General features: G+C 41.3%; 1 protein-coding gene across 1 annotated transcript in view; it reads left to right on the top strand.

The window, feature by feature from the left end:
* grik1a (glutamate receptor, ionotropic, kainate 1a) overlaps window positions 1-13,161 on the top strand; it is a 35,438-nt gene that overhangs the window by 6,793 nt on the left and 15,484 nt on the right. Inside the window, exons 2-8 of the mRNA XM_084373319.1 lie at window positions 1,542-1,709; window positions 2,590-2,847; window positions 3,997-4,178; window positions 4,873-4,926; window positions 5,110-5,280; window positions 5,690-5,833; window positions 8,382-8,489. Of these exons, the coding sequence (XP_084229445.1) occupies window positions 1,542-1,709; window positions 2,590-2,847; window positions 3,997-4,178; window positions 4,873-4,926; window positions 5,110-5,280; window positions 5,690-5,833; window positions 8,382-8,489 (1,085 nt within the window). The remainder of the gene's footprint in view (window positions 1-1,541; window positions 1,710-2,589; window positions 2,848-3,996; window positions 4,179-4,872; window positions 4,927-5,109; window positions 5,281-5,689; window positions 5,834-8,381; window positions 8,490-13,161) is intronic.

Below are 13,161 nucleotides of genomic sequence, written 5' to 3'. Positions count from 1 at the left end.
TTTGTGCATCCTGTCCCTGTCTGGCTTATGTGAATGGGATGCAGACGGAGTTTTATCTGCTGCTGAGGACTTATTTCTCATTCAGTCCTGTCCTTATCTGGGGTTGACAATTGAGATATCAGCTGGACACATCTGTCCAACAGCACAGCCTACCTCCACTTCCCCACCGTCACCACATGGCTTCGCAGATTCAGCTTCATCGTGCCATCAGTCTATTGGTCTCAGCAGAGTCATCAGCCACCACCACCACCACCTCCAGTGTCTGGACTCCACAGGGGGATTTATCTTACTGCTGCTCAGGGCAGACGGCCCTTAATCACAAAATCTCCCCGTAGAGTCTAAGAGCCGAAGACTTTCTGCCAAGATTGTATTATCACGTATCATCTGCTGCAATAGCATTATCTTTACTGCACTGACTGGTCTGATGATAATATGGTAACACCTTCTAACACCTTTACAAAGTGGTTATACGTTTCCTCTGCCTTTATTAACGATTAACACTTCTTTGTGGTAACTCATGGGTTAACAGCTTGTGAAAAAATCCCTTTGTTTGATTAGGCATGCTGATTAAAACTAGTAACTTACTAACATTGTAAAATGAAGACATGATGGCTTAGACAAAAGTGAGAAAACGGACTATTGCTATAGAGCTGCATTAAAATGAAAAGGGTATGCTAAGTATGCTTTACAACCTGGAAAACCAAAACGTGTTCTCATTATACAGTAACTTATAAAGCATTGCTAATCCACTTAATAAGTTTAACTTTACAAACCGTTCACAAAGAATGCTTAATTAGAAAGGGGTTCTTCTAGTATCAAAGAAAGTGCATCCACAGCATGAACTCACTGCAGTGGTTCACACAGCTGTTGGGAGTTGGGATATTTGTATATGTACGTCAATACTGGTCAGACTCTACTTGATATTACACATCCTGTGATGTGACTATTGCACATGTGCACATTGCAATGCTGATGCTGAAACAATATCATGTGCAGCCCTATCACAGAGGCCTTGACGTTATTTCCTGTGTTAGTGTTTTCTTGTATTTAATAAGAGATAAGTAAATTCACCAGTGCCAGTAGTTGCAGAGTGCATACAGTATGCAATGGCAGATAGACGTGTTTGATTTGAATCACAAGTCCAATAATAGGGAGACATGATTCCCACATTTTCTAATTTCTATTTGATCCTATTTCCCTTTGTCAAGCGCTTTTATGTTCCACTTATATCTTACATCATGAATCTTCAATATCCAGTGTGCAGCTGCCTGTATACTTACGCACACTGATAATACTACAAGATGCTGTGGAGGGACACAGCAAATGGCACATCGTCACTGACAAATCTGACAGGCAAATTGACCGTCTTGCTTTATCGAGTTAGTGTTGGCATTTTGAAAGGCTTTCATTTAATGTTAACCAAAGGTGGCAGCATTTTTCAACCCTCGCAGGAGCACTGAATCACTCTGTTATCTGCTGCAGCTAGTGTTTGTTCACATTAGCACTGACAGGCAGCCTCTTTGTCTTTTCTCTCCATCCAGGTGGTATTTTTGAAACCCGGGAGAGCGAGTTAGTGAGTATGGACGAGCTGGCGTTCAAGTTTGCTGTAAATAACATAAACCGCAACAAGACGCTAATGCCCAACACCACTCTCACCTACGACATACAGAGGATCAACCTGTTCGATGGCTTCGAGGCTTCAAGAAGAGGTGGGAAAATTATTATTATTACAGCTATGCTAAGCCATAACAACATAATCGCCTAAATTATTCATGTGTCCTTTATGGATAGATAACTGCCCTGAAAAAGTTAATGGCCCAGTGTGTAGGACTGAGGGGGATTTAAGGGCAGAACTGGAATATAACAGTGAGAGAAATGGATTTAAGATTCATGACTATGTTTTCATTAGTGGGATACAGATAATAAATATATTTCCTGGCCATGCTCAGTGATGACAACATAATGTTAATCTCCTGAATCATTCATGTGTGCTTTCTGGATGGAAAACTCTCAAAAAGTTAATGGTCCATTGTTTAGGATTGAGGGGGATTTAAGAGCAGGAATGGATGATAATATTGAGAGAACTTGGATATAATATTCGTACTCGTGTTTTCATTAGCTGAATTTAATGATATATGTATTTCATAGCTTGCTAAGTCGGCTAACGTTAAATCATTTCTGTGTCCTTTGTGGACAGTCAAGTGCTCTGAAAAAGTTAAGCTAGCACCTCCAGAATAAAAGTAAAATGAGAACTTACAGCGGCTGTAATTTTAAGGTGATACTTGGGATAGCCTCTTTTACTATTTTCTCTTACCTTACAAAGTGGGAAAACTTTATTCATGTAATTTTGAAGGTCTCCGTGAAAGAGTCTTTCTGTCTGATGTAAAATAGCACAGAATGGAAATACTCATACTACAAATATCTCAAAATTATACTTACGTGTAGCACTTAGAGTAGCCGACTTGTTTCCACAAACCATGAACGTAGTTTGCAATGTGATTTGGTTGTGAAACACTTTTTTAAAATATGTCTGTTCAAGTCAATCAAACCTGTGTTCAACATCTACTCTCTGTTGCTCTTTGCCACCAGTGTGTGACCAGCTGGCTCTCGGGGTGGTGGCCGTGTTCGGTCCTTCTCACAGCTCCTCGGTCAGCGCCGTTCAGTCCATCTGCAACGCCCTCGAGGTCCCTCACATACAGACCCGCTGGAAACACCCGTCAGTGGACAACAAGGACACCTTCTTCATCAACCTGTTCCCCGAGTACACTGCCATCGCCAGGGCCATCCTGGACGTAGTGACTTTCTTCAAATGGAGGAAGCTGACGGTGGTCTACGAGGACAGCACGGGTAGGGCCAACTGCTCTTTTAATCGGTCAGATTGCTGTTGTGACTTTCAAAACAGACAAAGTGAAGGTAAACCCACAGGATTTAGTCAGCCTTTCATGTTGTAATGAAAACAGATTTGCAGAAGAGAAGTGGAATCAAACTGAGTTAAAGCAGGATGTTTTTAAGGAAGAATAAGTCATCCTCATGTGAATATGAGGCCAGTAATCTGTGTAAACTGTAGTGATATACTGTAGTGATATAGACCAGGAACACACAATATCAATATTGTGTATCAATCAATATCTTATTTGGATTTCAGTGTTTTCCTGAATATCTGCAGTAAGAACTGACTGTAGATGGCATTTTGCTTATGATGTTATTCTCCACTGCATTTTTTGATATCAACCATAACAGTGCATGACATTTAAAGTGAAGAACCGAGAAGCGGAAGAGGTCACAAGTGCCGCCTTGTGTTTTCTGGACCTTACAATGTATTCATATGTCAGGGTTATAATTACTCACAAGATGCAATCCCACCGCCTGCGACAGTCACCTTTCTGGTGTTGGCCAGTGAACCCAATCTGTGACAGGGCACGAGTGCCTCGTATCGAACAGCTGCCAGTATCCCTGCCCTCTGACTTCAAGCCAAACCACAACGCTGACGGCCAGAAATCCAGCTGAGTCCCGTGTAGAGGCGATCCGGAGAGTATGAAATACTGCTGTTGAAATGTCAAAGTTTATCGATTTTGTTCAAACCTTTTTTTAATTCGATCTGATTTTTATTTTCCTGAAATGTCACGCAGAGACACACCTGCACAATTACACACTGTTTTCGTGTGCACACACGTGTACAGGGCGCAGGAATGTTGGGGGTGATATGTACAGACTGTAGAAAACAGGTGTGTTTGTCGGCCTTTGAGCTGTTTAAAAACACAGAAGGAGACTCTGAGAAGAAGATGTAAGAATTTAAGCAACCAGTATGGTGGTGCAGTAGGAAGCGAATCTCTCAGTGAAAGGAAAGTGGTCCAAGTTCCCCCCCGCTGACGTGACCTCAACACCCTGAACTTCAGCAGTCATGTTCTGCCTCTGGCCCTGTCCTATGTCCTTCCTGCAGCAGAGAAACGGGGAAAACAAACAAACAAAAAAAAGTCTAATTTTCAATTTTTTTAGGTCTGATGCGGATGCAGGAGTTGATCAAGGCTCCGGCAAAGTTCAACCTGAAGATCAAGATCCGCCAGCTGACCCCGGGTAACCAAGATGCCCGACCGCTGCTTAAAGAGCTGAAGAAGGACAAGGAATTTTTTATTCTCTTTGACTGCTCCTATCGCATGGCAGCGGAGCTCCTGAAGCAGGTTTGTACAGGGACTGATCTAAGTGACTCTTAATGCTGATGACTTTACAACACATTTGTGAGTCCTTTGGCGGACAACACCTTTGATGACACAATGTCTTTCTACGTTGTAAGAAATCATATGAAATCTATTACCTTGTTTATGAAGGCTTATATTGCGATTTCAGCCATTTAAGGATATGACAAAGAAAAGTTGTTGAGTTGAGCTCTTCAGGATGAAATAGCATTTCCCTTATTGTTGACATATTATGAAATGGTCCACAGCTTGTTTCTCTTTGGAAAAAGCTCATTTAAACTTATAAAGTGAATTATAATATTTGATGAATTTGAAACAGACATGCTGACAAATGCATTTGCATCTATTTGTTCTTGTGTGCATTAATTCCAACATCCTTGACGGAGAGAAAAGTGTAATTTTACCGTGTTAACGCCACACGTTTGTTTCCTTTGTAAATAATGTTAGATTCATTAATCATTTCTGTTCTTCTTTGTGTATCGTGACACCAGCCGTCTTGAATGTCACAAAGTAAATTAACTGAGAAGTGTAAATGTAGAACAAATTTGATGCTCCATGAAAAAACAACCAAAACACTTTGTTATTCAAGTTGTGGCACAGGAGAGCTCATCATATTGAAAATGAGCAACATGGCCCGGCATTTTCTCTTATTGCTTTTTTTCTTCATGCCTTTTTGCAGCTTTCATCAATGGGAATGATGACCGAGTACTACCATTTCTTTTTCACGACTTTGGTAAGAAAAATGTGCAATTAAGGTTGTTGTAATGGGACATACCAAGCAAACTAAAAAACAAGCCCATTTTGGCCTTGAGCTGGTCTTGTAAATTCCATGTGCTGTGGATCATCATCACAAAAACAAGCTGATAAAAAAACACATAACTAGAGCTTCAATCTCTCTGCTTCTCCTTCTCTACAGGATCTGTTCGCCTTGGACCTGGAGCCGTACCGCTACAGCGGTGTCAACATGACAGGCTTCAGACTGCTGAACGTCGACGACCCTTGGGTGGCCTCCACGATGGATAGGTGGGCCATGGAGAGACTGCAGGGTCCCAAACAAGAGAGTGGCCTGATGGATGGGATCATGACTGTGAGCCTTGTACTTTTATTTGTTACTACAGAGCACTAACAATACAAACACCTGCTCTGCTGAAAGCCAATGATGCACATTTGCATGCTGCCTGCACATTTGCACACAATTGTAACCTGCAAACATCTGCTCACTTGTAAACCTTTTTTAAGAGGCGTCTTTCAGTGTGATTTGACTGTTAAAGCTGTAATCCTGACTTGTATTGTTCCATCATTATATTTATACTGTATCCTGTTTACCTTTCTAATGGCACAATCTTCCTTGAATAGCCGTTACAGTTTTATCTTATTGCCTTTCGTCTGGATGTCTTACTGTGTTTAAAACTGATCTGTAGTTGTGTACTCGACATGGGCTTTTGAGTGTAGTCTGAGGTCCCATCAGCATCTTCCTCCCGCTGGCTCCTCCACAGACAGACGCAGCCTTGATGTACGACGCAGTGTTCATGGTGGCCGTCGCGTCCCAGCGGGCCACTCAGATGACGGTCAGCTCCCTGCAGTGTCACCGCCACAAACCCTGGCGCTTCGGCCCGCGCTTCATGAACCTCTTCAAAGAGGTCAGTGTCAGAGTCGCAGAGAGCTGAAGCCTCTGTTACATCACCAGCAATGACTTGAGAAGCTCCTGTTGCTTTCAGCTTGACCACCATGCATTTTTGATGATTTCGGCATGTTTCGAACAGGCTCTCATGAGCGCAAGATCCGCAAGATCCTTCATGTAAATGCACGTCTCTGGCAAATTCACCAAAACTGGATGTCAGATCATTTCATGTGATATGTGACTTAATTGGCCCCCTCTGACAGAGCACGCTTTGCTTCTGAAAGTACACAACATGAAAATGTACGGTATTTATGTGCTTATAAGTTGCAAGCATGTGGCCCAGCCCGACTGTCAGGCGTGGATGCCTACAGACAGAAATGAGGCCTTTGATGCACGAGTGTTTTGATCTCTTAAGTCTTAAATCCAGCAGAGGACCGTTGCCTGCCACGGAGAGGGAACATTATCATTCAATCCCCTTACTCATATTTTCCTCTCCTCTCCCTTTTTTCTCTGCATCTCAGCGTCTCTCTCCTCCTCAGCTTTTCGTTTTGTTTGCCACCGCCCATCCTTTGAAGCATCTGTCCTCCTGTGCTATTCATCACTAGATAAGAACCTTTTTGACTGCAAGAACCAGGGATATATCTCTCACACGGCACTCAATTAAAAACCATTTCTGACAAGAGACACAGAAAATGAGGACACAGCTTTCGTTTCAGTGGCTGAAATTAAATCCTGGGCACTATAACCTGTGCGTTCTCTTTCTCTCCCCCAGCTATTGTAGTACACAATATTCAGTTTTATATTGTGTTTTAAATGTCTCCGGACACATTTTTGTTATTGAATGCACATCATTTCATGACAGAAAACACAGAAAAGAGAAAACATCATGGATTTGAAATGTTGGCACCAGGAAAACGTGTTTTTTTGCAGATCTTTTTAAAGATGCCACTTCTTCAAAATGGCTCCACAGCAGCAAATGTTTCTTCACTAAAAAAAATGATGCAGGAAGACCTCATTAATTTCCTGTCAAGGAGAACTTCCTTCTGGCTGTCCAGAATTGAGAGACACAGAAAAAAAATCTATTTTTCGATTTTTACATGAGAACTAAACTTAATTTTCTTTGTGCCATGCCTGTGACTGTGTAATAGCCTCATTTTAGCCTCGATAACAAATTCCACTTGTTCAGCTCCACTTGTTTAAGACTTTCTTGTTCCAAAGGGGAATCTGGCTTTCAGTGATACATAAATTCAACTTAATACTCAGCATGAATAAGGTAGCGGTGGCTTGATATGTAACATGGCACGACTCATGTTTGAATATATGTTAATGTGTACCTCTGTTGCGCTCTCTCAGTATTAAGCAAAGGAGAAGAAAATACCTTTTTTGATTCACATCAAAAAGAGGAAATTGGTAAATTATGTCACTTTGGTTACAGTTGTTGCCTCTTCTAGAAAATCAGTTACATGTCAGTCATGACTTTGGAAATATATTATCCGCAGTTCCTCAAGGTCGAAACAACTCACCTCTCGCGAGATATACGTAAGAGCAAGGCTTCTGAGGATTTGTTTCTTTAACATTGTTTAAGAGTTGTTTAGAGTTGGCAATTAGAATAACCAACTCAGCCTGCTAGTGGCAAAAACACGTTATTTTGACAGTCGGAGTTGCCCCACAGGATTACACTGAGGTGATCTACTGAGGCGGACCATGACGCTAGATTTCTAGCAGCTAGCTTTTACTCAAAATAACTAGATCTTTAATATGCGTAACTTTAAACCATAATATAACCATAAAATTAATCTGTACCATTCGGCACAGTTGGTCATGAACATCGAAATTGACGATAGAGACCAAAACTGTTTATTGCACCAGGCTGTAAAATTGTTTATTTCTGGTGTAAAGCTGTGGATTTTAATATTGGGGTCGATTAGGATTGACTTGCCTTTTTGGCCATTCAAGAAACTGCTCTTCTGTGTTGGCTTCAAATTCAGCCATGGAGGTTGCAGCTTGGTCTGCAGACAGCCAGGCATAATTAGAGAAGACATTTAGGTCTGTAGCCATGTGTTGGAAAAATACTACAGCTTGTAAAATATACTGGTTAGATGACCTGTGAATGCTGTAGTATACAGATGTGAAAATTACAGGGAAAAGCTAGTAACTACTGTGTACAAAGTGCATGCATGTTAACATACATAAATACATCATAATAAATCCTTTTGCATTGGTATACCAACTCAAATCAACTAATTGAATATCTCTACTGTAAATGGAAGAACAGGAATATGCATGCAAACGCAGATAGTAGCAACCACAAGCATAAACCTTCATGCATATGGAGATGGTACCACGGAACAACCTGTACACATCTCTCAGTTTTCACCTGAAGTTGCCCCGGTGAGTCCTCCAGCTGTCTGTCAACACGCACCTCATCTGGCTGCCTCTGGATCCCCCTCACTTCCCCTCCAGGGTCCTGACTCTGCTCCGCAGCTTCAGTAAAACGCCACACTGAACTCAATCGGCCTCTGAGACTATCTCCCACTTCTCTCTCCCTCTGCATCTGTTCTCCGTAGGCACAGTGGGACGGACTGACAGGGCACATTGTTCTTAATAAGACGGACGGCCTGAGGAGAGACTTTGATTTGGACATCATCAGCCTCAAAGAGGACGGCACTGCCAGGGTGAGCACAGAGGCCGGGAACAGCCAATTACACCACTCTCATGCTGCTTCCATGCTGGCTGATTCATTCCATTAAGGCGTGTGTTTGTGTGTGTGTGTGTGTGTGTGTGATAGAAAGTGAGCTACTGTAGAGATTTTGTGTCCTATAATCCATCCCCACGTTTATTTTTTTGGTTTAAATTTATCCGGTCATGAATATCAATAATGCTGCAACAACTGATTATTTCTCTCCACACTGTGCTTCATCTTGCGCTCTTCACATTTTCAAAAGGGTGTTGTGGAGGCCGGCAGCCGCCTCACGAAAAGGTGGATCAAGGTTTGTGCGAGTGCCATGTTTGGTCCGAGCCCTTGTTGTTAACCTCCCCCCCCCTCTCTCCCCCCTTTTCTCACTCAGTATGCCACGCACCTTCCTGCTCCCTGCCTTGTCAACCTTGTTTCTCTCCACTGGTTTTGTGTACAGCGATGCCATGTATTTGACATTTCAGTTTTCCCTGTGTTTGGGTCCAGTCATTGCTGCCATGTCTGACACTTGTCAAAACTTTTGTCAGCAGTGGTTGAAAAGTTATTTTATACTCCTTTGTTAAAGTAGACGTAACAGTGCTTCAGTGAAAGGTTCGTCCTGCAGTTTCACTTTATGTAATGTCGCTCAGTTTCCACAGCCGACTGTGGCTGTTAGTAATACGAAAAAAAAAGAAACTAAATTTATCCGACCGATCCTTCATTTTTGCAGAGACTTGTCAGTTCGCTACTTATAATGTGCTGCTCTATTAGACTGTCTTCGTACTTTCATGGAAATCATACAGGCCAGAAGTATTTAATTGCAGCCAGGAGGGATCCAGTTAGCAGAGGAGACGACAGCTTAAGTCAAGACTTGCTGTTAAGAGGAGCAGATTTCCTTTGCTCGTCTTTGACTGACACTGTGTATAATAAGAATGAGATGATGTAAGATTTTATCACTGTTGATTGTGGTGAATTTTTCATTATCAGGAGAATCAGTAATCAAGATAATTGGGAATATCCAAATATTTTCACAAAAAAAAAAGATGAGTCCTATAAATGATGTTGATGAAGGTTCTCAGTCATCCAGCTCATGGAAAATCTAAGTGCTGTATCGTAGGCAACTGGACATGTTTCATTTTCGTTTCACCTCTCATCTCAGTGGCTTCTTCAGTTCTAACTAACTGGAGGGGAGCTGCAGGCTTTTAAACTCTGTGTTGGTGTGACCTTACAGAGTCGTTAAGGACACGTGTGAGCTCTGAGTTTCAGAGTCGTTAGGGCCGCTTGTGGGTCGTTGACCCAACCGCCCCTCGTGTGGGTTGCTTGTCTGGGTGAGCCCAGGTGTGAATGGTTGTTAAGCTGTCTGGGGAGAGAACTCAGTACTGCATTGTAGGTGGGTGATAAGTAATGTCGCAGGCCACCTCCTCTTCTCAAAGGCAATCATTCAAGTTTGACGTAGATAGATTCCTTTACTCCTCTTTCAAACCATCCTTCTTCTCTGGCCAAGATGTTTACATTGTTGTCCTCAAAGGAATGATTTGTCTCCTTCAGATGTAAGTGGACAGCAGAGTCTTGACCTGCGGAGTTGGTCCTCCTGTGTTGTGCCATTCGTTTATGGAGAGGTTGTTTTGTCTCCCCAATGTACAAACCTGTGCAGTCCTGGCTGCATTGAACTAAGTGATGCAATAAAAATATGTGTTACCTAACAAAATGTAAGGTAAAATGATTCCAGTATGCTTTTCTGCAATTTTAGTTTTTATTTTATGTTTTCAAGAATAATTTGATGATCATCAGGGTAATATTGTGAATTGCAATAATGTTGGACAGGATAGTCGTGACATGACATTTTCACATTTCATGGTTGTTCACCAATTAAGGACAACAACTCCAATGATCCCACGCTTCTTTACAATGTCATCAAGTGACATACTCTGCCTCGAAGTTAAATTTTAGGAGCTGAATTTTACCACCTGTGTTCTTCTTAATTTATGGCTCTTTATTTAGTCTCACAAACTCCACTATAAGTACTTAAGTGCAAGCGGAATATTCTTTACTCGGTACCTCTGCTTGTCACCTTGAAACCAATTTGATGAGTGAAAGAACGAATGTTAAATTAATTCATCCCCTTAAACACATACTTTACTGTCAGACGTTGGCAAAGTTCTTCCTCTCTGTCCGTCTCAGATGTCAGACAGACAGGTGTGTAGGCAGGCAGCAGCTGTCAAGGTGCAGAAGCAGTGATTTATACTGTAATTTTAATTCCATTCAGTACTTTCAGCCCTCAGAAGCCTCCCCCTCCCCCAGAGGAAATAACCACAACATGGTAAGAAGTTCACATAAAACGCTCCACTTTACGGTCATGAAAAATGAATTATCAGTCCGTTGCAGTCGCGTTAGTTCTCGGGCACTGGAGTGTTAAATACACTCTGAAGAGGATGATGGGGCTAAACAAAGTGAAAGTCTCCTGGGGAATAAAGTATTTTCTCTTAAAGTTGTTGAATTTCTAGATGTCTTTTTTTTTTTTTTTACCCCTCTCAGCTCTCCTGGCCTTGCTTACAGTGTCTCCCTGCTCTGTCGTAACGCTTCTCCAGTCTGATTTGGTTCTGGATGGAGATGAGCTTTAGGATTCATAGATAACATTTTACTCCCAGCGCATGAGAGAGAATCCCTGTCAGTTTTTATAGCACACTTTGTTGTTGGAAGCTTCTCTGGTGCGCACGATAAATTTGCAAGGCTATACCCAGTAAATCCATGACTTAGGGTTTTAAAAGATGATGATGCTGTGCAGCCGTCCCAGGCTATATTTTAGCGTCGATTTCATTGGCTTGGTCAGATTACTTTAGCACTTATACTTCAAACTGACTAATGGTGCAGTTGATATTTCATAGAGGATGACAATTTCCGAAAATAACACTGTTTTACAGCATTCAGCTTGAGCTAGACTGTGTGGAACCGCACAAACCCTAATTCCCTCCACACTTAACAAAAATATTGTTCTTACTCGGTCCATTTATCTTTGAGATTGAAGACAATGCAATTAATTAAAAGCCAACTGCATTCACTTTGTTGCTCATCTGCAGTGTCCAGAGATAAGACAGATTTATGGAGTCCTGCAGAGAGTGCAGAGTGCCGCGGCGGAGATATAGAGTGCTTTTAGCAAGGTTATAAGTGAGCACATTTTCTGTCTGTCTGACTGGGTGAACAGAATAAGATAGAACGTAATGAGGAGTGAAAAGCATGTTATCTTTTCCAATAGGTAATCCTGCATAGCCCTTTTTCTGAAGAAGAAATTGTGAAAAAAATATAACAGTACTGCCTGTAGAGCTCAGTTTAATAAGAAGTACTGATGCGTTCAGTGCTACTCATCCTCTTAGGCAGTGAGTGAATGAACAGGCCTTTGTTTCTGACTAAAAATACCCAAATCCATTTCTTTATCTGAACAGAAAAAAAGGAGGAAAGCTTCTCTCCATCACTCTCTTTATTTCTTATTTACAATGACACTGATCATTTAATGCACTTAACTTTATAGCATCACTGTCATGAGCCCCTTGACCTTTAGTCAGCTCTTAACAAGTGAGGGGATTTTAAAGCTGCCAGACGCCTGTTCTAAGCTGGTAACTGTCTGGATTATAGCGCCTGGTCCGGTGAACCAAACACTCTCATTCACAGTTATGGCCACAGTATGGAGGGCAAACACCATGTGGTCGACTATCCCCGTTACCCTGTCCAACCCCTCCCCTCTTCATTCATACTGTCCCAGCTGGTGTGATTTCCAATTTGTCCCCATCCTATTCAATTATTTTTTGTCTCTTTTAATTGATAATTGGGTCTATAAAATGTCAAAAAACTAAAATGATGAAATAATAATTTCCCAAAGCCTGATGTAATGTCATCAAATGTCTTGTTTCGTTTGACCGACAGTCAAAATACCTTAAGATATACCTCGAAAGCACCAAATCAACAAATCCTAACAACTGGTTACTCTGATATTTTTGCTTAAAAATGAACTTCAGCTCAAATATATTCAACTATCATTATGCACCCAGGGTATCTGCAGGTCCTTAAAAAGTCTAAATGTGTCTTAAATTCAAGTCAATATTTAATATAAAGCCTCAAAAGTAATTTCATAGTCTTAAATCTGAAATTCTAATTTCATTCATCCTTCTTTTGATTTATTTTTAGTATGAGTCAAGCTCTCCAGTTTGAAAGTCCACATATCCAATTTTGCAGATCTTTAAACCTAATGTAGCTTCACTGGTCCAATGCAATAATGGCTGTGCATCATACAGATGTCTCTGTTTTTTCAGCAGACAATGTGAAAACTACAACAAAATAAAAGACATAAAAGTTTTCAAAACATACATCTCCTACTCACTATTAAATAAAATCGCTGAACATGTATCACCAGTGTCCATATAAGGGTACATTGAAAACATCATACTGTATAATTTATACATAAATATGAAATATATTAACGTACAATTACCGTGAGCACCTCTTGGACTATGTGTAGCGTTATTTTGGAGCCATATGTTCTTCTTTTGCAGCCATGTTGGTTCTGACCCATAATGCTACTGACCTATGACATCACCACAAGGCGTCACAGTGTTTCCCACAATGCTCTCAACTAAACAGGAGTCATTTTACATTGTGCATTAAATAAAAACCTTACATAA

The sequence above is a fragment of the Pagrus pagrus genome, assembly GCF_965226575.1.
Source record: "Pagrus pagrus genome assembly, chromosome: 14".
Taxonomy (NCBI): Eukaryota; Metazoa; Chordata; class Actinopteri; order Spariformes; family Sparidae; genus Pagrus; species Pagrus pagrus.
This window is presented reverse-complemented; position numbering and strand designations above follow the sequence as displayed.